General features: G+C 40.6%; 3 protein-coding genes across 5 annotated transcripts; 1 reads left to right on the top strand and 2 right to left on the bottom strand.

The window, feature by feature from the left end:
- Positions 1–198: 198 nt before the first annotated feature.
- On the top strand, positions 199–24,742 carry LOC6543157 (transcription factor HNF-4 homolog). 3 transcript variants are annotated; one of them, XM_001969193.3, is made up of 8 exons: positions 199–1,367; positions 5,166–5,334; positions 21,827–22,268; positions 22,337–22,833; positions 22,904–23,041; positions 23,105–23,341; positions 23,414–24,073; positions 24,160–24,742. In XM_001969193.3, exons 2-8 carry the CDS (start codon positions 5,241–5,243, stop codon positions 24,204–24,206), a joined length of 2,115 nt encoding a protein of 704 aa, XP_001969229.1. In that variant the 5' UTR covers positions 199–1,367; positions 5,166–5,240; the 3' UTR covers positions 24,207–24,742. The 3 variants fall into 3 exon arrangements, with proteins under 3 accessions (XP_001969229.1, XP_015015024.1, XP_015015023.1); XM_015159538.2 differs by lacking the exons at positions 199–1,367; positions 5,166–5,334 and adding an exon at positions 11,442–12,568 and having other exon boundaries at positions 24,160–24,513; XM_015159537.2 differs by lacking the exons at positions 199–1,367; positions 5,166–5,334 and adding an exon at positions 20,883–21,123 and having other exon boundaries at positions 24,160–24,513.
- On the bottom strand, positions 2,182–4,122 carry LOC6543197 (catalase). Its single transcript, XM_001969195.3, has 2 exons — positions 3,166–4,122; positions 2,182–3,004 (listed from the first exon to the last, which is right to left on the bottom strand). Exons 1-2 carry the CDS (start codon positions 4,003–4,005, stop codon positions 2,324–2,326), a joined length of 1,521 nt encoding a protein of 506 aa, XP_001969231.1. The 5' UTR covers positions 4,006–4,122; the 3' UTR covers positions 2,182–2,323.
- On the bottom strand, positions 8,605–9,817 carry LOC113564046. The gene is made up of 2 exons (XM_026978289.1): positions 9,457–9,817; positions 8,605–9,204 (listed from the first exon to the last, which is right to left on the bottom strand). Exons 1-2 carry the CDS (start codon positions 9,654–9,656, stop codon positions 9,012–9,014), a joined length of 393 nt encoding a protein of 130 aa, XP_026834090.1. The 5' UTR covers positions 9,657–9,817; the 3' UTR covers positions 8,605–9,011.
- Positions 24,743–24,965: the final 223 nt, after the last annotated feature.

The following is a 24,965-nucleotide window of genomic DNA, read 5'->3' as shown; positions in this document are numbered from 1 at the left end:
AAAAATTCATTTATAAGTAAATACTTTTTGTGGGTATCAAATATTTTTAGGTATGGATGCGTACTTTATAGCAGGTTTATATTTGAAACAATAGATTGTGGAATTTGAAATGCGCGCGCAGTAATTAGCTTTTCCAAATGTCAAAAAAGCTTGGCAAGCTACACGAAGTGCTACCGGACCGTATGCTTTTTACATAGTCTGGCAGCCTTCCATCGCGATCGCTGAAAATTGACGTGATGGAAGTCACACGCACACACTCACACTACAGCAACTGCACTTTTACTCTCCGCAAATCGCTTTGTTGCTATTTTCGCGTGGCTCCGTTTTGAACTCTGTCGTCAAACAGAATATTAGCAACAAAATGTGATATTATCGCGTCTTGTTTGGTTCACGCGTTTTCCGCTTTTCGCAACGGTTGTGTGCTGTGCGTTGATGGTACCATTTCCATTTCTATTTTATATCTTTCGTTCGATTTGGCGAGTTTGATTTTGATTTCAGTCGCCAATCGTCAATCGGTGCGCCGGGTTCTCTTCTCCGCCAATTTGAACGTGGGTGTGCGAGTGTGTGCGCGGGTTCAACCAACTGCAGTTTGCAAGTCCAGTAAATTCCCCGCCCCGCCCCCTACAAGAAACGCCACATTTATGCAATTAATGCATATTAACTTATAAAGTGAACGGAATATTTGTTTGGCAAAAACAACTACGTAACAGCCATGTTCTAGTGTGCGTGTGTGAGGCAGAGAGCGGAGAGAGTGGGTGGCTAGAGAGAGAGAGAGAGAAAGAGAGAGTGATAAGTGAGCGCTTTGTAACGGAACACAGAAGCCGTAGTTGAATTCCAGTGACGTTGGAAGAAACAACTGCAAAAGGCAAAAACAAAGACAATGTTTATAAGCTGTATATTCCGCTTTGATTGATATAAATGAATATATGCAGTGCGCCAGTTATACAACTGGCCTGCAAACAGCCACTCATTAAAAAAACGCCCGAGATGAATTTCACAGCGGCGGCAACAAGTGCAATAATAGTAGAAAATCAAAAGCCAAACAACGAAATCTCTCCCAAAAAAACGGAGAAGCGTGTCGCGGTGCCAAAAAGAAAACAAAAATAGAAAAATACGTAACAAAATAATACGGAGAAACGTTATATTATTATAACGAGCCACAAAATCGCATAAAGAAATCAACAAGTGTGTGTCTGCCTTTTTTTCCTATTCGCTTTCATTCATGCGGTCAACTCAACAATAACAACTCGAAAAGCAACTACAAAAACCACAGCAGCAGCCGTCGCTGATAAAAAGCCCTGCAGCTGCACCAACAACAACAGAAACAACTCAGATAGTTAGAACATCGTCTGGCCATTGAGCTTTAAGTAAGTTTATTAAGTTCTTAGTTACTGCGTTCAAGTCGCTTAACTCAACCAGTTGGCAACATTTGCTGCGGCTATTTGCTGAGCATTTCAGTTGGACAAGCTTTTCGGATTAATATACAGTACGTTACAAAATCGTAACGATGGTAGGCCCCTTAAATTACAAACCATATATGTACGAAGGGATGCATTGACATTGCATAATGATCAGGTGGGCATTTCATATTCAGCATTTAAACGGCCTGTTTATCTTCTAGAAAAGTATTTTGTGGAATAAGAGTATTAGCGATCTCTACAGCAAACAGTTTACAGTATTTAAAATAATATTAATATTCAGTAATAAATGACCAACTAAAGAGTAAACAATCTGGGCATGCAATCCATTATGGAACCATACATTTTGAGATTAAATAAATACATTTAAATCAAGCCCTTTTATGCCGAAACGCACTGTACTTCGGCGAATTCAATCAAGCGCAGAACGCCCAGACACGTGTGCAGCATGTAAACAGAGCGGCTAGCTAATGACAGATCTCGATGGGTTGGGATGGGGGCATTATCATCCGGGTTGGATAATCACAGCCAGCAGATCCGTTGGGTAACCAGATTAGCGGCGATAATTTCCCAGTAGTCAAGGTCAACTCCTGAAAGTATGCTAAGTAAATGAAGTTGAAATACATTTATTGACCATTTTAATGTATCCACAAATATTTAATATTTGTATTTTAAAAATGTACGTTAATGCTATAATGTTCGCACTTTATATATACATATAATATACATATAGCCCACAACGATTTCAAGTATCAATCTCAAATACAGATTCAAATACAATTTCTCATTTAATCTTCAGTTGGGGCACATTTTGAAAGTCTGACCAGATCCAAAAACAAATTTTTGAAACAATAATTTAAAAGTATTTTAAAAGACCATTGTCTACTGAAGTGTGTCAATACATCCTAGAACTTGGAAATCCTGGCCGTGTTGAGGGCCTCCGTCATCAGTCTCCCGAAATCGGAGTGCACCATGGTGAACAGTTTCACTGCCCGCTCCTGGAGGAACTGGCTGGCTTCGGTCAGATGCTCGGACAAATTGCGAATTAGCCGCTTCCGGCCGCAGTTATCCAAGGTGTAGGTCCAAAAGTCAGTGACCTGGCTGAAATTATCCTCGGTGTCGCCGCTCATAAATCGATAGACATCGCCGCTCAAGGGACAGCACGTCTGCAGGCCCAAAGCCCGCGAACTCTCCTTAGGTCCACAGAACGAATTGGGGAAGTAGTTGGGTGCCCCGTTCTGATTGTCAGTCACTGTCATTCTACCATCCCGCTGGAAGTTGCGAACATTCACGCGATACGGACAATTCACCGGTATCTGCATATAGTTCACACCCAAGCGATGGCGCTGCGAGTCTCCGTAGGCGAAGAGGCGACCCTGGAGCATCTTATCCGGCGATGGCTCGATGCCCGGTACCATGTGGGCCGGACTGAAGGCCAGTTGCTCCACCTCGGTGAAATAGTTGGTGGGATTGCGATCGAGGACTAGTTTGCCAACTGGCAGCAGAGGGAAGTCCTTCTGGGGCCATACCTTGGTCACATCAAACGGATTGAAACGACACTTTTTCGCCTCCTCGTTGAGCATCACCTAGTGGTTGTAAATGAAGAAAATCTCAGTATACCAAATATACATAATTTCTTGGAGGATGATAACATCAGTTGATATAGCAAGTCTGCACTCGATCGTGTTCTTTGCGCTAAGGTATATCACGATCAACGCTCTCAAAGATTCTCTCAAATGATTCCTACCTGAATGTACATGGACCAGCTGGGATAGTTGCCCTTCTTGATCGAGTTGTACAGATCCCTGATGGCATAGTCCGGATCGTGGGACATCAGCTCCTCGCATCGTCGGGCGTCCAAGTTCTTGATGCCCTGGTCCGTCTTGAAGTGGAACCGAACATACTGCGTTTCTCCACTGGCATTGATCATGCGGTAGGTGTGCACTCCGTATCCGTGCAGGTGGCGATAGCCATCCGGAGTACCCCGATCGCTGAAGTACATGAGCAGGGCATGAAGGGTTTCCGGGCGCAGGGTCATGAAGTCCCAGAACATGTCCGGATCCTTAAGGTGGGTCTGCGGATTGCGCTTTTGGGCATGGACCAGGCTGGGGAACAGCATGGGATCCCGGACATAATGCACGGGCATGTTGCAGCCCACAATGTCCCAGATGCCGTCGTCCGTGTAGAATTTGACGGCAAATCCACGCTGTTCACGCACCGTATCCGCAGAACCCGGTTCCCCACAGGCCACCGAGAATCTCATCGCGATGGCAGTCCGTTTTCTAACCTTATCGAATATGCTGGCCGCACAGAATTTGGAAATGTCATGGGTGCACTCAAAGTACCCAAATGCGCCGGCTCCCTTGGCGTAGGCCACCCTTTCGGGAATCCGCTCCGAGTCGAAGTGCATGACCTCGTCGATGAACTGAAAGTCCTGCAACAAAGCAGGACCCCTTGGTCCCACCGTCTGTATGGCATCCTTGACGCCAACTGGATTCCCACTGGATGTTGTGATCTCCCTTTGCACCTCGGAGTCATTGTTCTTGTAGTCGATCAATTGATTTGACGCCGCATCGCGTGAACACATTTTTCAATTTTGTCTTTGGTCTTAAAATTCCAAAAAAATGGGTATTTCAAATAAAATATTTTACACAATCGATTTGAACTGTAAACGCGAGCGTTGTGAGTGAGTCTAGTCGTTAGTTGTGAGACCTCAAAATGAAGTCTATTTCTAAGAAGACCTGACGCGATGTTACATTTATAAAGTAAATATGTGGATACATATCTATCTTATAGGGTAAACTACATTTGCGACTAAAATTTGCAACCTATACTAGGACTGTATTATTTTATGGATCCAGATCCCTAGGGTATACACAGTATATCAGCTTTTACCCGCAAATTTAGAAGCTTATTAAACATTTCTGTTTGTGTAGTTCAGCGACTCACGCAGTCACAAGGGTTTAAAGGTCACGAATTGACAATGCAGACGAGGGGGTCTGCGTCAGCAGCCCCACGATAAGCGATAACAGGGAGAAACAATCGAGAGATACAAGGGTACCCAGTGCGATAGAGACCGTAGAGCCCATGGGGCTTATCGGCCTTTCTGGCACTCGAGCGAAAATCGCAAAAACTCGGGGGAGAAAAACAAATTCGCATAATGGTAAATGGGCAAGAGAAACAATAAACGCCCGATAATCAGAAATTCTGTTTCGGCACTATCGGCAAACAGTCAATACTCTTTCTTTTTTTACCTTTCTGACTTTTACCTTTTTTGCGGGCATGAGTGTTTTTTATCTGCTAGTCAATAAAGCATTGAAGATTATGATTTCGGGTATTTGTTGAGGCTTACGTATTAACTTTTGGACAGTTTTGATATTCGAAGGGGGAGTGTACATAGCATTGCTTTATACAAATACCCATAAGCGCTGTCCCTAGTACAGGTGTGTCCGGCATATTGCTGATATGGGATCGTAAAGCAAATGACTCCTCCCCACCAAAAATATCCGATGGGGGCCTTGTAATGTGAAGCGTTTGGTTGTCGGCCACTCGAGTTGACACCTACATTGTATGCACAAACGACAAACACCCATATTGTATATACAGTTTTGTAGATTTACAGGCGATACTTCCCTCGATTAGCGGGCCATCATTAAAAATTTAATATGTTCGACTTGCCTTTTGTGTGTGTTTAGCCAGTAGTAGATTGATATACGACAGCTTATCGATTGCCTTTTCCACTTACAGTTGCCGGGCATTACTATATGACTATGTGATTGGATCTCCCCGACCGACTTGTAAATAAAAAGTAACCCGTGTACGATGAAGCATCCGCAGGATCTGAGTGTCACGGATGGCCAGCAGCTAATGAAGGTGAAAAAGGTGGAGAAAATGGAGCAGGAGTTGCATGATCCCGGTAAGTGTGCAATTATACTCGTAGTATCTCAGATAAAGCCTATGTAGATATAATGGTATATCTGTAAGATCTTGTCTCTGGATCACACAGACGCCACAGAAAAGTTAACTTAAAAAATATGTGATATCATGTTAATGCGACTTAAAAATAATTTCATAAATTGGTTGTGTTCAGTAAACCGAGAAGTCGTTGAACACGTGCCACGTGTGGTGGCAAAATCATGTCTGATATTGGTAGACCTGTGGTGGTATTATAAATAGAGCGCCATGGCCTTGATAAGAACGCGTTTCCACCGATAAGCCTGCAATCATTATAAATGTTTATAATTTCTTTATTGATTAGGAAAATTTGCTGGCCCTGTATCGCCTTTTGCAACCGCTGATGACGGAATTAAAGTTACAATTGAAACGGGGGAACCGAAAAATCAAGACGGCGAGTAAATAGGGCTGAGAAAAACAAAGAAAACGCGCACAACATTTAAGCGACGTGAAACGTAATCGTAATGTTTAACTTAACCCCAAAGGGTTAAGTATGCGCAATGGCAAACACACGGGGCGACTAAATACTGTGGCTTATATGTACGTATATGCCCAGCTTACAAGCCAGCAACGTCTCCAAGTTGTTGAATATTTATAGAGACGATCAGCCCGACTGTCTATAGCTTTAGCTCAGCCTTTTTTTTAAAGGGGCTTATGTGGTGTCACCTTAGTCGATGTGCATTTACTTTCTTGTTTCACCTTACCCACAGTTGTAGGCAAATTCGAACCTATTTATGCCTCCTGTTATTGCCCGGCATTATGCATGGCAGAGGATCAGGGGCCCGGGCCTACATCTATCATATATTTATACATATATATGTACATATAAAGCGAGGACCGACTCTCCCATCCAACTGATATGATATGGGGGTTATCGCCCAGACACGAACTCCATTGATTTATATTCGCCTTCGCGAATCTCCGCCGTTCTGCGATCCATTGAGGCTTTTTATTTCTGTTAAGGTTCTTTTGATTTTGGGTCAAGCATAATTAAAAATACTGTTTTCCGCTATCTAAGATGAAATAGTCGCATTGGCATTGGTAGACGAACTAACAGAGTAACCCACATAGGTCTGTACTATTGTGCCTTTTTATATGATATCCGCTTTGGACATTCATTAATTTCCATGGTAGATAATGCAAGAAGTGCCTTGCGTCACATGCGATATAAAGTAAACAAATATGCCACTTTGCTTGAGGTCTAGAGCCGTTTCGCAATCGTCTAGCATATATGTATATGTACATGCATGTATGGGGTAATAAAAACTGAGAATGACCGCCAGATAAGCCAGTTTCATATTGCTAGTACACATAACATCAATGGTGGTCAATGCAAAAGTGGCCAAGATATATCGCACTTCCACTAGCTGAGTAGTTCTAGCTGAAGTCTTAAACTCCAAGACTCCATAAATTTAAAATTTTTTTTAAATTTTAGGAAATGTCCCAAGGCTGAAGTTCTAAACTCCATAAGTCAACTTATCTTAATCCGATTTTGAAGTGGCATATCTCTAAATGTTTCTGGCGAAATTCTCTAAAAATCTGCATTCAAATTTATAAATATATTTTTTTTCAATTTTTTTTGTCATTTTTCTGATGTATGATGTTGTAGAAATTGAAAAAAATAAAAAAATGTCCCAAGGCTGAAGTTCCATACTCCATAACTCAACTTTCCTTCATCGGATTTTGAAGTGGCATACCTCTAAATGTTTCTGGCGCAATTCTCTAAAAATCTGCATTCAAATTTAGAAATATATTTTTTTTCAATTTTTTTGTAGTTTTTCTGATGTTATGATGTAGAAATTGAACAAAGTTAATAAATGTCCCAAGGCTGAAGTTCCATACTCCATAACTCAACTTTCCTTCATCGGATTTTGAAGTGGCATACCTCTAAATGTTTCTGGCGCAATTCTCTAAAAATCTGCATTCAAATTTAGAAATATATTTTTTTTCATTTTTTTGTCATTTTTCTGATGTATGATGTAGAAATTGTAGAATTGTAGAAATTGTAGAAATTGAAAAAAATGAAAAAATGTCCCAAGGCTGAAGTTCTAAGCTCCATAACTCAACTTTCCTTCATCGGATTTTGAAGTGGCAGACCTCTAAATGTTTCTGGCGCGATTCTCTAAAAATCTGCATTCAAATTTATAAATATATATATTTTTTCATTTTTTTTGTCATTTTTCTGATGTATGATGTTGTAGAAATTGAGAAAAATTAAAAAATGCCCCAAGGCTTAAGTTCAAAACTTCATAACTCAACTTATATTATTCGGATTTTGAAGTGGCATACCTCTAAATGTTTCTGGCGCGATTCTCTAATAATCTGCATTCAAATTTAGAAATATATTTTTTTTCAATTTTTTTGTCATTTTTCTGATGTATGATGTTGTAGAAATTGAGAAAAATTAAAAAATGCCCCAAGGCTTAAGTTCTAAACTCCATAACTCCACTTATCTTAATCGGATTTTGAAGTGGCATACCTCTAAATGTTTCTGGCGCGATTCTCTAAAAATCTGCATTCAAATTTAGAAATATATTTTTTTTCAATTTTTTTGTAATTTTTCTGATGTTATGATGTAGAAATTGAACAAAGTTAATAAATGTCCCAAGGCTGAAGTTCTAAACTCCATAACTCAACTTATATTAATCGGATTTTGAAGTGGCATACCTCTAAATGTTTCTGGCGCGATTCTCTAAAAATCTGCATTCAAATTTAGAAACATATTTTTTTTCAATTTTTTTGTCATTTTTCTGATGTATGATGTAGAAATTGTAGAATTGTAGAAATTGTAGAAATTGAAAAAAATGAAAAAATGTCCCAAGGCTGAAGTTCTAAGCTCCATAACTCAACTTTCCTTCATCGGATTTTGAAGTGGCATACCTCTAAATGTTTCTGGCGCGATTCTCTAAAAATCTGCATTCAAATTTAGAAATCAATTTTTTTTTTCAATTTTTGTCATTTTTCTGATGTATAATGTAGTAGAAATGCAAAAAAATTAAAAAAACGGCTTTTCAATTTTTGTTTTATCAATTTTTTTATATATTTAAATTTAAAATTTTTCTATAGATCTGCAAAAAACTTTTTGCCACGCCTACACTTTTTAAAAATATTTAAGTTTTTTTTCATATTATTATTTGTTCCCCAATTTCTACTGATGTTCCAAAAAATGTTGAAATTTCTCGTCTGCACTTTCACTAGCTGATTAACGGGTATCGATAGTCGGGGAACTCGACTGTAGCATGTTACCTTGTTTTTAATGCATAGTAAAGCCTGGCAATTACAGAATCTTTGAAACTAAAGTTGCATTACATAATGGGGATTTGGGGAAAAGCTTTCCGCGTCGAGTGTCATCGGCTTTTAGTAGTAGTCCTCAGTGAACCCATTTCCTCTCACTGGCTCACTCCTTACACAACCCACTTGGCTGGACTATCCTCACACTTGAGCTAATTCTCCAATTAGTTGGAGCTGCGGGCAGCTTTATTCAATTGCGATGCTTATTATATCTTATTGTTTCACGCAGGAGAATCGCCGAGGCGAGTATCTCACAGATGCGGGAAAGCGAGCGAACCACTCAGGCCATGTGGACACATTTCACTTAAAGTTGTCGCCGCTAAATGAAGTGTAAATAGTAAATTGCAGTCAAACATTATGAAAACCTACCACAATCGTCATTATTGCCATCGTCATCATTGCATTGCATTCATATGTGGCTGTCAGGCGACGGCGAGTGATCGTGATGATGATCGTCATGAAGGCGATGACGAACCGCACATGCAAATCACATGTGTGAGCCATGTCCATGTCCCATGGCTCGTTCTTCGGTGTGTTGTCTCTATAAAAATGTATGCAAATAAAATAATAAGTTTCGCACAAAACTCACTTAACGAAGCACCGCACCAGCTGAAGATCGAGCGAAGAAATGAAATGGCAGCTTGCCTTCGGCTTGGCTAATTTTCATAATTCTCTGGAAATTGCACGCCAGCAAGGGTCGCCACATGTGGCCGGGAAAAGCGACAGCCATCAGCACGAACATGACATGCATTTTATTTCAATTCTATCTCTGTGCCCGTTGTTTTCCACTTACTGCGTTTTTTCTCCGGCTAAATGCATTATTTTCATCACCACCACACCCCCGGAAATGTATCTCTCAGATAGCAACTGCCGGAGTTGCTGGATTCGAATTCGAATTCGGATCCACGATTGTGGGGACAACACTTGTTGTGTGCAACTGTGACTCACTACCCAAATCGGATCGGATTGAATCGAATAAGTTGGCCGCTGCATTCAAACCAAAACATATGCGTCATGTCCTGATCGCTCGCTCTCCGTACCATACAGTCGGTCTCACAGATTACAGATGGGTGCTGGTAAACATATTTTGTAATTGCACTTAATGCAATCGCTCAACCCCATTTCGAGGGATCATCCAGATGATGTTTTGCATCAATGCCGCAGAATGAGAGGGAGGCCAGAATCGGTTCTTTTGGTGAGAATAACTTTTACATATGGAAATAAGTTTAATTAAAGTTAAATAGGGCCTATCGAGAAATAAGTATGAGTATTAAAAGAGGGATTTTAAAGAGGCCACTTTCTTTAAGAGCTCTTCATAATGAAGAAACCCAATCTATTTCAAACGAAGATTAAAAGTAGCTAAAAACATTGGTTACCTATCTGTATTAATTAATTTAAAACTAATTAAAATGAGCTGCGAACAGCAGTTAGCCAACTGAACCCCTTTGTTGCCCCCAGAATCAACGAATCATAATCGTATCAAGTTTCCGCAAGCCCAACATTTATGTGGTGGCCGATGATGACGCCAAACGGGCGGCATTCGGAATGGATTCCTCATTCGAATCCAAAGTGCACCGTGAGTGGGCAACTGGGGCTGGCGTGGAGCTCCGTTTCGTCACAGAAATTCCGGCGTATAAAGTACGGCTGGCGACGACCAGCTGACTGCGATTGTGCATGGTGCGTTGGTGTTGAATGACAGCGAATTACATTCAATTGAATCAGAAGTATCAATCAGCGCGGCGGCCCAAGAAACCGAAAAGCCAAACAAGTCATTTCAAGAGCCACCCCACCCGTCATCGGTTTTCCACTATTCCAGTATCTCTGGCAAATCGGAATTTTCCGACTGATTTTTCAGCATTCCACTGATAAGCGACTGAGTAGCGGATGCCTTGCCGCTTACTAATCGACTCAGCCAAGACTATGGAATCAGAAACAACGACCCACTATAATGCCTCCCTATATAATATATCTGAATCTCTATCTCTTTCTGTCGCCGTCGCCGTCGGCGTCGCTGTCTGAGGCGACCAGGCGCTGCAGCTCCGGCTCTGATAAGAAACTACGGAGATACCAGACTGCCTGTTTGCCAAGCTGAAAGTGAAGTGATCTACAAATAGAATAATAGAGAAACACATTTCACCCAGGCTAGAAAGCTCTTAGGTTGTTAAAGCAAGCTAAGAGTGTTTGAAGAACTTAACCATTTTATCAGATTAGGAAAAGCAAGTGAGATCTTCAGATGTAATCCGTGAAAAGTGAGGTTTTATATATTTGCTTACGTCACTTGTACACGTTGTAATTATCTAAGTTTATTATCCTCTCAAATAAAGATAGAAAAAAGTAAATTTAATATATAAAGTCAATTCACTTCAAATTTAAAAATCATTGGAAGTCCAAAGGATTAGGACTGAATTATTAAAATCCGAATCAGGGGCGCTGGAACTGAAGATTGTTTTTTCGGAGTGGCCAACTTTTGGTAATCTCCTAAACTGTGAAAAAACAACTATTTATTTAATAAAAGCTCAAAAGCACACAAAGCACCGAAAACAAATACACAGAGATATGGTTTTATTATATGTGCCATTAAACAATTTGAATTATATACGGAGCGGAGTGCGTTCGTGTGAGTGGAATCCGCTTAATCTAGTCTGATAAGACCGGCGGTACTAGCGCGTCGATCTTATGCGCATGCCCCCGATTCGAGGCGATCGAAAGCGATCCAAGCCGATCCGAGCAATCCCACCGATCCGAACGATCCGAGCGTTTCGATCCGATCCGATACGATACGATCCGATCCGAGCTGAAGTGTTAACAATTTTGCCAAGACGACGGCTGCGCTGCAATATTATTAATCACGGTGCCAACAACAACAGTCTAGTCAGAATAGCCAGAATTATATTTATTAAAGTTTCTGTACGATCGTTGGGCTCGGTCAGCTTCGAGCCAGCCGAGCGATCCAGAGCTTTCGTAGTCGCTTCGTCGGGGCCGTCGGCTTCTATATCTACAACAAATAATATTAAGACAGTTAGTACGTGTTGAGAACATTATTTGAGGTTTAGTCAGTGTTTTGCACTAGGCGGTAATAATACAGGCGCCGCAGGCTCACACCCTTTTACCTTTCTACCAACAATAAAATAGATAGAGACAAGCCGGCTTGAACTACCAACTTGCCACTCGGAACATTTTGCAAGAGCACCTGTGCGGCATAGGAAAAGGATTCGCGAAAATAACTGTGATATTCTTAAACAATTCTGCCCACCGTCCAATTTTTATTTATTTACTTAAGCGGCTCGCATGTAAATAGATATATATCTATATACAATATATATCGTATCGAACCAATTGCCGACGGTTCGGTTCGCTTCGGTTTTTCTGAGCAGTGCGGTGTTTTCCCTCGCTCCTTAACTTTCATCGCTTCAGCTATTTTCGGTTTTAATTTGTGCAAATATTTAACTTTACTTAAGTGTGTCTCTGGCCCCTCACCTTAGCTGGCTTGAAAAAAAAATCGGCAAAAAAAAAAAACAAAAAGGCGAGAGAATTATAAAAAAATGTACACCACCAATAACAACAAAGTCGGCAGCAGCGACAAAAGCAGCAACCGTTTGTGAAAAACTCAATTTGCCCAAGAGTGTGAAGGATTTCCAAATATTTACCCTCGTCTACGATCTTCATTAACTGCGTACCAGGAACTAGGGACGCGTCTCCCACACTTTGTTGAATTCATTGGTACCAACCGGATCGGCTTTATATATACACATCATTTCAATACGTGAACTATCAGCCAGAGATTAAAGCAATCTAAATGTACGCCTCAATGTTGCCCAGTTTGCTAAATATGAAAACGGAGAATCTGACTAACTCAAGCTACGACGATGCATTTCTTCTCGAAGAAAATCTTCTGCACATTATGGGTGAGTGGGAAATGTGAGGAAGTGTGCGATACCTCTTAAAAAAAAAACCAACTTCTTAGGTGCCCAAAAAGTCATTAAAAAGGTCCTTAAACAGGGCTTTGATCATATTGCATAGCACACTTTTGGACTGACCTATCAATAATTACCTATCTATAATTTATTTAAAATATACCCAATAAATGTTAGGTAGAAATGAAACTGACTTATAAGTTGTTTAGCAACCTACTCCAGATTTCTTCATCCCAATAAATAACTTTGCTGCAATGAAATACTTTATAGATAACGCAGATTATTGCGATTAGGAGTAATCGTAAACCAATGGGGGTAAGGCCTTGTTGGTGGTTAATTAAAAGTGCGAATTTTTGGCGATAATCTACATACATACATAGGTAAACAATATCAGGCTTTAATATGAGTCTGCAGGAATCCCCCGCAATCTTAAATTTCATCGACTCATGCTGAGAAAGACTTTTGCAGAAGTTAACATGGTAACACGCTTGTCGCGAATAATGGGATCTTTCAAACGAAAAAAAAGAATATGCACTGAAACTAAAGGTTATAGTTTAGTAGGATGTGACAAATTTTCCTCAATAGCTATGCCTCTACTACTGGTTTTGATGGGTATCTAAAAGTCTAGACTGACCATCTCCGCAATGTGTTTCGTTCCCAGAGTTTAACGCCTCTGATAAGATACACTTAATAGCGCCCATGACAACATCGCAAATAATTCAAAGCCAAAATCAGGCGATACAATTCATGTAGATCTCTCCTCATTATGTGTTCATCGATTCGCGATTTGTGGGGCTAAACAAACAGTTGCACTGTAATTCGTTGCCCCATTCCCGATATGGGCTTTATCATGAACTATATCTGGCCGCAGATTGCTGATACCATCGTGTGCAAGCCATTCGCTGGGGGGTAGGGGATTAATCGTGGCACCCTGGGCCCATTATCATTATCATACATAGCCGAACCATAAAAACAAGTTTATTGCAATGCTTATCAGCGATTATGATTCTATGCCCGTGTGCATCCAAAGCGATAAGATTTTATCAAGAGCCAAGAAACAGAGAAAGCCATAAACTGCCAACGGCAAATAAAATTAGCCAAGTTGTGTTGTTAATACTTTAAGCTGATTCCCTAAATGAAGTGAACATAAATTAAATGGCATTCAAAAATGCTGTTTAGCTAAGCGTAATTGTTTTGCCCTCATACTAGCCATCAATGGTGCTCAAATATTCGAGCATTAAATTGGGCAAACAGATTTATTTTCGTGCTTCGTTTAGAACAATTGTATACGATTATAATGGATGCCTTAATTTGAGATTAAAAACATTAAAATATATGTTTTGTTTACTTCATTGTTTGTGCGCGCGGCTTCGGTAGAATAAAATGCGATGTGATTGTCAAACTCAAAATAGAATAAACCTAAAATCACTCAGCCGAATTAATATTGGTTCCTATGCTGTTTTGCACACGACTGGTTGGGTTAATTGTCATTTGCCATTCGGTTAATTTGAAAACATTCACATTATTGATACATTTATTACTGATATAAGTAGCCCCCTCAATCCTAAGTCCTCAAGGGCGATGAGCAGTTGGCAACCCCTCCACAGTTATAAGAAAATCAACTTCAACTACAACTATGTACGTGTGCGATTTGTACTTAATTTCTTGCAATTATTCAGCTACCTTATTGAACTAATCACTAGTTCTCGGATGGCTGTCAATTAACCGGAAATACTAGCCGTACTATATGCATATCGCTATGTATAAGAAAAGGCCACTCGAGATTTACATCTACAGAAGTTCGCTGTTATCGTTAAGTATTGTCAAAAAGCTGCGAAATCGAGTCTGATTGAGTAGGGACTCTTGGGACACTTCAAGCACCAGAAACAGATAAGTTAAAAATCGAAAGTATTCTTGCCTAAAATCTGTTCACACAATTAGTTCTGCGTGTATTTTTTTTATAAAAGTACTTTTAAGATTAAGCTAAAGAATCAGGCAAAGTATTGTATCCATGCAAGTTTATGTAGTTTAAAAGTTTTTTTTTAACGATTTCTTATATTTCTTGGCTTCTTAGGGCTATGAAATTAAAGTGGTTTTATCCCAAGAAAACTAGATAGAGTAATAATCACGGTTATGGCGTCTGTGATTTTTCGCAACAAGTTGGGTCTCGCTCACATTAATCGAATATTAATTCACCACAGAAAACCCCATATTAAAATCTGCTCCGTAAATTGATCTTGTTTTTGGGGTAGGTTATGATAACCATCATTTATGTGGGATCATGCTGAGCAGCTGCAATGTTGGAATATCGAATACATCCCATTTGGTGAAGTGCTAAAACGTTGTTTTGGGGATTTTTAATCACTGCTTTCACACGCTTTCAGTCACTGCTTTGCTCACCGTGACTTGCAGTTAGTTTTCGCTAGAAACAGAAAATATAAGTTGTATATATGCTAATTAGTAGTTTAATAAAACGCCTAAGCGCTTGCGCATTTTGAAACTCAAAAGGGCAGAAGGGCCTACTATTCGGAGAAGATGAGCACAGAATAAAACAGATTTAAAAAATCAATTCCAAGACGAGTAATTCAGAGCCAGGCTTTGGGCTTTGAGCTAAACGAGTGCTTGGCGCAGTCAAGTTCTAAATGTCATGATACGCGGTTCAAGGCGAGGATTGCTTTAATTGCTCTCGGCTGTTTGCTATTTGGAGATACAAATGTATCTGAAACACGTTAGCGCCCAATTAAGAGGCCAGACGGACACGGCGACCATAACAAACATAGTTAATGGAAATTACACTTGACTCGATTCTAAGTACCGGGCGAGAAGTTTTACTTTCAGCATCAGGTCTAGAGATACAAATACTCGGATGCAATAGTTTTAGCTGTCGGCTTTTGCCATTTGATTGGTCCGAGTGCTGCTCGCCGCTTTGGCTTTTTGTTAATAACAATTTAATTGAGACGTTTTTAGTATTTTAATTATAGACAATATGAGCGCAATTATTAGTCATAAAAATAATGATAATGCCAATAAAAAGTTGAATCTAACGAGACGCCATCGCTTTTAATTGGATCAGACCAGCGGGGGGAAATCTGAGAAGTTGCCTGTATACCATCAATAATGGTTCTCTTCGGTTTCTATATAAACAACCTAACCTAGCCCAACTTAAGCCAATAATCGCATTCGGTTAGCTGGAAAAGGCACAAAGTGTTGACACTACCTATATTTGCCAGGCAAACATGACCAAACTATTTCGCAATCGCAAGAGGGTTTTCCAATTTTATATATTCCACTTCAATCAAATAAACAAAAATGAATGGCAAACAAACACGAACAATACGTGCTCATAAAAATAAACATCATTAAACATCACCATTACATTATTGAAATGAAAATGTCATATGAAAAATTCATCTAATTCAATAGAATACCATAAGTTGAATTTTTCGCTGTGTGGTACAATATGTACAATATTTGTTCTCCTCTGACTTCAAAGTTTTCTCACAAACAATGGCAAGTTAAATATTTCTAATGTCCAGGGTAAATATCCGTGGGGAAATTATCCCCAGTTAATGGCCAAGGAATAGTTTCAAAGTTCGCAATTGGGTGCGAATGCTATAAAGATCACCACGTAGATTCCTGGAGATGAGCTCAGCCTTAAGTGATTTCACAGATATTTCCACCCACAAGTGTTTGCTCCATCCAAACTCTAAATTTTCCCCCCGTTTTTCCCAACGTGATGCAATGCTCAAGTTGGGTTTTCGGCTTTCTGGTAATGTCCGTTCACTATCTATGGTATGTTGTTTGTATAACACGGGATTTAAATGCACCTTGCGAATATTAAACATAACCTCTCCGTGGATGGGTCAAAATCATTAGCTGAAACAACAGTAGTGCTCAGAGACAATTCCCCACCACTACGAATGCTACTAAAATCTTGCCAGTTGAAGCAACTTTCGGAACCCCGATGATTACAGCCGCACCAAAAGGAACGGAACAGACAACCTTCAAAGTTGCATCATTTCGGGGCGTTGCCATGAGCTCCGATCGTGGGTGGGTGCATGCAGCTGTGCAGGTTACTGATAACATTGTATATGTACCCTGCCTAGATGTTTGCTTTCCAAACGAGATTTCTACCTGGCAATTAGACAGTGTTTTGCGGCGTCCGTCTTACGCATATTTATTGGCTTTGATCTCTGACACGCCATTTAAATTTAAACGATTTAACCTAAAAACAGCCCATGAGGTGGTTCTAAGTAATGACACAACTGAAAAGGTACCTTCATTTACTTAGGGCTTCTGCTGATGCTCGTAAAATGTTTATTGTAAGCCATCGTACGAGTCAGAAAAAGAACTCGCAAGAGATAGAGACGCAATGATATATGATATGATATATTAAAATGGAAAATTAATCATGAAACCAATAAGCAATCCATAAGTACTGAAATCATGAAAGTAGAGTATATTTCTGCTACTCATTGCATTCAAACACGTGCCCCTCTATGCATTTTCCTTTGCAGCGCATGCAGGCAAACTCGTTTAGGCATAGGAATATCACCAAGAGCCCCACTGATATGGCGCTGATTCATTCTTAATTTTGCTCCCCCTGCCTTCGATTTACGGGTATTTTCAATTTCTGCTAATTGCTCTTGTCGCATGTGGAGACCGTGTGTGCAGCTATTGTTTCGGATTTGGTTTCGGTTTCGGTTTTGGTTTCGATTTTCAGTGTTTTCATTTCGCTCGCCGATTTCAAATTGATCATACGCCGTGTGTGCTATCAGCGGCGGTTGGGAGCCCCGCTGCCATTAGGCACGTTATTGAGTCTCTGCCGCGGAGCTGCGACGCCGATAAGAGTCTATATGTTCAATAAGTAGCATGTATGTATGTGTGTATAGTGCTCGATTGGGGGCTATAAGTGTGTGTGCGCCCAGATGGGGTTAGGGGTTTCAAAATTACACATTTATGTGGGCTAATGCTAGTCGTTCGCATTGCCGCTGAAACAAAACAATAATTAAGGTCTTTGCTAAATTGCCCTCCTCTATCGCATGTGTGTATTCAATAATATGTGCCTGTGAGCGTGATCAAGATTTTTCTGATTTCGCTAGCTTCCCTAAGGCGAGCACAGCCCAAATCATTTTAGAAAAATAATGAGGTATTATCACAGCTATTTTTACATTGATATTTATATAATCCTAATCAAGTCGAGCCTACAATTTCCTCATTTAAATGGTGGCCATTAGTGTATGCCGTCTAAAAAATAGCAGAGCTGTAATTATCAAAAACATCCTACCATATACTTTATATGACTTGTAGCAACCATGAAATGCACCAATAAAGGCTTATCAATTATAAAGATCAAATCGGTTGCTTGGTTTTTCAATCAATCAAGTTAGTTTTCACTGCGGGGACAGTGAGTATTTATACTCCCATTTTAAATTCACAATCTCATAAACTGTTTGGCTGTTATCAAATTGCATTGTTCTTCTGACTAATGGCTGACTAATGCAATGCAAAGGTTCTTATTCATACAAAGGCCTCCGGAAATAAATGTGAACACGTCTGTCAATGCATTGTTTAATAAAAACCGAATTAAATTCAATTATCGGGTAAGCGTTTTAAGTGTATGTATATTTTCGCTTCCATCGCTCAAGCTTTTATAAAGATCTTTTTTAAAAAGAACGTACATATATATTTGCTTGGTAAACAACAACATTGTATCCAAAAATAAATACAAATTTTGCGTAGTGCGAGCAAAGTTCCCACCCAACTTGTGTTTGGCAGACGAATCATATGAATATGAATATACTCGTATATGATATAGAGAACGGCCAAAAAATTGTAGGCCAAAAAATTCAAACACCTAACTCAAATAAATAAATAAATCCCATAGTCATATATCTCAGCAGATATTCCACCATTTTCCCTTATTTAAGAATAACTAAATAATACATACTTCTGGGAGACTGAGAGTTTGCTACTGTACAGTAGCGATGGTTCGCTGAATAAAAAATGATCGTCGTGGCGCGAATACTTGATTCTCTTATTTTGGAAGCGCTCTCCAGATCAATTTATTTATACTTTTTGGGGGCTCGTCGTCGGCCTCTTACGAGTATTGTGTTCGGCATATTAATTAAATAAGTTTTTGGTAACACATTAGCGTATTAATAGATAAAAGTGTTGTTTTGCTTTTATATGATTCGCAGCTCAGGTGTTTGTTTGTGGCTTCTTATCGGGAAACGTGAAATCCATGTATGTTCGTACATATACTTTTGTTTTCGGCTGTTTTTATGAACGCATCATAAACTAATTGCGGAATACCATCCAAATAATAATATTTTGCGAATCAAGAATCTGATATTTTCTAATCTCAGATTACGATTTGCCCACTTCAGTGTGTGGCATCAACATTTTTTGCAATACTAACGATGACGCGGTAGAAAAAAGTGAACTCTAACGATGACTTGGCTAAAAATATAAAACTTACACCGGGGCCTGTTTCCCCCACCCGTGGAGTGTGCGAGCGAGACGGCGGCGGTGGGCGAGAGAGATGGCGAGTGTGGGGCGAGAAAGTTTTATGCGCGAAATGTTAGCAAACGAGTATTAGGGTTTTTTATTTACCATTTTTATTCGTCGCTGTTGCAGTGTATTTGGCATATTTCTCGCGAGCTGGTAGAACAACAATATTAAGTGTAATTAAACAACAAATGCACACCCATAAACAGAGAGATAAGAACTTTTGGCAGTTGTGTTTCTTACTTATACTTCTCTTGGAAGCAACTGCTCTTATTTCGCGTTGGATTTTCAAGCGGTGAGGATGTACTTGTATTTCAGGTGTACAATATATCGGTTGGCGATCGAAATTGTCGGGGTGCCGTGATTAACTGTCTGAGAATCTGTAAGCAATCGGGCCGGGCCAATTTGCTGTTTGGATTGCAATCATGAAAAGTCTATTAAAATTGTAAATGTTTGCCAATCAATTAAGTCTCAGAGAGTTCCCTGGTATATGAAAACTAATAAGACAAATAGTGGAAAATCTCTGGGGACCACCCACTGCGATCGCTTCGAAATAATCACAGTATTTATAGAACTAATAAAATGTTAATTGAAAGAATATTATATGCGATGCCAGCATGTGTTCAAAGTTCTTTTCGTAACATCCAGAGATAGAAAAGTAAAAAGATATCCTTTATTATTATACAGTAGCTGTTATATTCACATTGAAGATCAAACATTTTTTATTAGCTTTTCACGTAAGTAAATGAGCACGCCTCTGGTTGTAAATATTTAATATGAAAATGCAAAAACAGGAATTTTTATATCTAATTGTTTTTAATTTGTATTTGTAATAAACAAGTATTCGTTTTGATTGCCATCCACTGTACGAGCACTTGTATTGTTGTTTATTAAAAGTAACTACTATTTTCCTTCTATTCCTCTTCTCCGTTTTACTAGTATTTCTAGTTTCTCTCTTTCTCCGTCTCCCCAAATGATTTTCTCACACACGCGAACAATCCCTCATAACGTTGTCCAAATTAAAGCCGGCTTTTTTTCCTACACATTTTATTTATTTATTTGTTTATTCGTTTGGCCGATGTCGTTGTCGTTATGGTTGTTGTTGTTGTTGCTGTTGCTGTTGCTGTTGCTTTTGCCTCCGCTTCTGTCCATTAAATGAATTTCTATCTCCGCGGCTGCGTGCCTCTGTATTGGTGAGAGCCCCAAGTCTGGTTTTGGGGTCTCGCTCCCTCTCTCCGGGAAGGAAAGAGAGGGGTCGAGATATGCAAACACAGTTGAATTGATTTAAGCGTCGATTAACGCACACACTGAAAACGCACGGTGGGGACTCGAGCTTTCAAATGTAAATTTAGAAATTTTAGAACGCGTAGTGACGTGGTCAATTATTGATATATTCACACTTTCGAATACCTAATAAAATATGTTAGCATCTAACAATTAAATGAAAAATAAATTTAAAGAATTCTAAAGATATAAAATGTTTTAAATTCAGTATTTATTTGGTTTTATTTTTAAACAAATATTTCTATTGATACAGATATCCAAATCCAATCCATTGAGGATATATGTTCTCTGAAAATTATTATAAACTATTATAGAATAATATGTAGTAAAAGGGCCTAATAATTTTTTAAGTTTTATATTAGGGTTAGTTAGTTTGAAAAATGTAACCAAAGAGAGAAATAATTACTTCATAGAATTTTCTCAAATCAGACCACTGTGCGGCGGCGCAGAGAGAGCAGGAGAGGTGCCAAGACACAACATACGATACGACTGACTGAAAAATTTCGAGTCGTGTGTTTTTTCATTAATCAGTTGCATTAAAATGGTGCGCAAGTCCGGTAGAGTTAAGATTTCTAGTCGCGATCGCGTCGCCGTTGGCAACATTCTGTTGCGTGGCAAAGTGGGGGGCGGTGGGCGAATGGCAGAGGCAGCGGCAGCGGTGGCGGCGGCTGTGGCAGAGGAGGCGGTGGCGGGGGCGGGGCGACGTCGACGCAGGCGCGACAGCAGCGCCAGCCGAACTGCATCCAGTGACGGTCAGTTGTTGATTTTATTGTTGTTATTATTGTTGTTGTTATTTGTGCAATTTCTGTTTGTTGCTATTGCGCGATTTTTCGCTAGTTTTTACAAAACCCCAAATTAATGACCCCCGTGTAACGTACGTAGTACAGCTGCGGTCGTAGTAAAAGAGCAACGGACCAAAATTACCTTTAACTAATTAATATTTATATGATCTTTTGGGTCTAAAGTATATAAAAGTAAAAGGAATATATTACTTAGTATCGACTTCTCTCGTTTTATATACATATGTTAAATCAAATAAATTCCTTTTATATTAAAAAAAGGGTTCTTATCGTACTATCCAGAAATTTCTGGCTGTGTATGCTTAATTGCTCTTTGATTGCAAAAATTGTCAGTGGATAAAAAATGGTATATCCAGTTGCTGCCAAACCTTAGCGAGGAATTTGCGTAGGCACAAGAAATTCTAAAACTGTGCGTGCGACCAGCCCATGCGGCTGCAAAACTGTGGAGCTCAGCATGATGGGACACTTTTACAACGAAGATATTTACATATAAAGATAACTTAGATAGAATATATTCCATTTTTAAGAACTTGAACAAGCGTATCTCAAGAAACTACGTTTTAGTTATGGAATGTTTTTTATACTGCTTCTGATTTACAGCTTAACTTTAATTGATCATAGTACTGATTAGAATGTAACCCGTTTTTTGTTGCAGAATCGGAGAGCCACATAATGCACGCGGATGCCCTGGCCTCTGGCTATCCGGCTGCCTCGCAGCCCCACAGTCCGATCGGCCACGCCCTCAGCCCCAATGGCGGCGGGCTGGGGTTGAGCAACAGTAGCAATCAGAGCAGCGAGAATTTCGCGCTCTGCAACGGAAACGGAAACGGGAATGCGGGCAGCGCAGGAGGCGGAAGTGCCAGCAGTGGCAGCAACAACAACAACAGCATGTTCTCGCCCAACAACAACCTGAGCGGAAACGGAAGTGGGGCCAGCAGCAGCCAGCAGCAATTGCAGCAGCAACAGCAGCAATCACCGACGGTCTGCGCCATTTGTGGAGATCGGGCGACGGGGAAACACTACGGGGCCTCCAGCTGCGACGGCTGCAAAGGATTCTTCAGGAGGAGTGTCAGGAAAAACCATCAGTACACTTGCAGGTACGCACACATACATACACATGTGGTGAAAATGGCAGGGAGATTGAGATTTGGTTTTTACTTGGCAGATTTTCGCGCAACTGCGTTGTGGACAAGGATAAGCGGAACCAGTGCCGCTACTGCCGGCTGAGGAAGTGCTTCAAGGCGGGCATGAAGAAGGAGGCGGTGCAGAATGAGCGGGATCGAATTAGCTGCCGACGGACCTCCAATGACGACCCGGATCCGGGCAACGGGCTGTCTGTGATCTCCTTGGTCAAGGCGGAGAATGAGTCGCGCCAGTCGAAGGCAGGCGCTGCCATGGAGCCAAACATAAACGAGGACCTCTCCAACAAGCAATTCGCCAGCATCAACGATGTCTGCGAGTCGATGAAGCAGCAACTGCTGACCCTGGTCGAGTGGGCCAAGCAGATTCCGGCCTTCAACGAGCTGCAGCTGGATGACCAGGTGGCCCTGCTACGCGCCCATGCTGGCGAGCATCTGCTCCTCGGCCTGTCGCGTCGATCGATGCACTTGAAGGATGTTCTGCTGCTGAGCAACAACTGTGTGATCACTAGACACTGTCCAGGTAATGTTTTTCATACTTTTGAATCCTATATTTGAAAGTGGTATAACCTTTAAAATAATTTTCCTCGCAGATCCTCTTGTGTCGCCCAATTTGGACATCTCGCGGATCGGCGCCCGCATCATCGATGAACTGGTGACGGTCATGAAGGATGTGGGCATCGATGATACTGAATTCGCCTGCATCAAGGCCCTAGTCTTCTTCGATCCCAGTGAGTTATTCAACCTATTGACAAAAGTAACCCTATAATAATATGTTCTTTAAATCTGTTTAGACGCCAAGGGTCTAAATGAACCGCATCGCATCAAATCGCTTCGGCATCAGATACTCAATAATCTCGAGGACTACATATCGGATCGGCAATACGAGTCGCGCGGTCGCTTTGGCGAGATCCTGCTCATCCTGCCGGTTCTGCAGTCTATTACCTGGCAGATGATCGAGCAGATCCAGTTTGCCAAGATCTTTGGAGTGGCCCACATTGATTCCTTGCTGCAGGAGATGCTGCTGGGAGGTGAGTTCTTAAATATTTCAGATATATGATTGGAACAATTGACTGACTCAATATGTTTGCGTATGTTAACAGGAGAGTTGGCCGACAATCCTCTGCCGCTATCGCCGCCCAATCAGTCGAATGACTACCAGAGTCCTACCCACACAGGCAACATGGACGGCAATAGTCAGGTTAACTCCTCTCTGGACTCGCTGGCCACGTCTGGTGGTCCTGGCTCGCATAGCTTGGACCTAGAGGTGCAGCACATCCAGGCTCTTATCGAGGCGAACAGTGCGGATGATTCTTTCCGGGCCTACGCGGCTAGCACTGCAGCGGCAGCCGCAGCAGCCGTCTCGTCCTCCTCCTCTGCACCCGCATCCGTTGCTCCAGCCGCGATCTCTCCTCCGCTCAACAGCCCCAAGTCACAACATCAACATCAGCAACATGCGACGCACCAGCAACATCAGGAGAGCTCCTACTTGGACATGCCCGTCAAGCACTACAATGGCACTCGGTCCGGACCGCTGCCAACGCAGCACAGTCCCCAGAGGATGCATCCCTACCAAAGAGCGGTCGCCTCGCCGGCGGAAGTGTCCAGCGGGGGTGGCGGATTGGGTCTGCGCAATCCCGCCGACATTACGCTCAACGAGTACAATCGAAGCGAGGGCAGCAGCGCCGAGGAGCTGCTGCGACGGACTCCACTGAAGATCCGGGTACCCGAGCTGCTAACCGCACCCGCTGGTTATGGAATTGGTGAGTAGCATATGGGGTTAAAAGCTATACCTTTTTTTTCCTGTATTTAGTACAAGTAACGTAACACATTTTGTGTACTATTTCAGAACCGTGTCGCATGACACTTAAACAGGAGCCGGAGACTGGTTACTAGAAGAATAACGAACGGTGCAATATGCAGTTGGCAACAGGACACCCTTCAAGCACACAACCCACACACATACAGGCCCTCTCTTGCTGTACTCCCCACCAAGTGCTATATAGAGATGAAATTGAAATGAAGAATTACTTAATTGTTATGCCCTGAACCATTTTGATACTTTTTATTAGTCCCTAAGTAGGTATTTTGGAAATTGTTGCTTAATTTTTAAATGTTTAACGCAGTTGCAATTTATTTTTGGAGTCATATTTTGCTCAAGAAGTTATTATACACAATTATACTATATATATACACCATTTAGCATGTACTGAGTTTGTTGGTTATTTGGTTATCTTCTACTTGTGCGTGGATCACAAAACATTCATATAGGCCATGCAATATATTGTTTTAGGTTAGGGTGTTGTCTAGATTATGCGCTGAAAGTGTAATATATATTTAATTTTAAACAAAGAACTATTTTTATATGAATATGTATAATATACAAACTATTTCTAAGCTGGCTGAATGAATAAACAAAAAATCAAAATAAACACTGGAGAATATGAATGTAAATCGTTGAACTCTTGCATTTTTGGTGTTTCTATAAAATAAGTATATTTTCCATCTTTCAGCAACAATTTTCGATATTAAAACTGATTAGGCGACACAATTCTCCTGGTTTAAACATAAATAGCTCTGATAATTAGAATATACAAATTTAAATATGACTTTGTACTTAGCACAACTTTACTGCAGAAAAATATACTTTATACT

This window comes from Drosophila erecta, unplaced genomic scaffold (genome assembly GCF_003286155.1).
Source record: "Drosophila erecta strain 14021-0224.00,06,07 unplaced genomic scaffold, DereRS2 tig00000055-arrow-pilon, whole genome shotgun sequence".
In the NCBI taxonomy this organism is placed as follows: domain Eukaryota; kingdom Metazoa; phylum Arthropoda; class Insecta; order Diptera; family Drosophilidae; genus Drosophila; species Drosophila erecta.
Note: the sequence above shows the minus strand (reverse complement) of the source record. Positions and strands in the feature narration are given on the sequence as shown.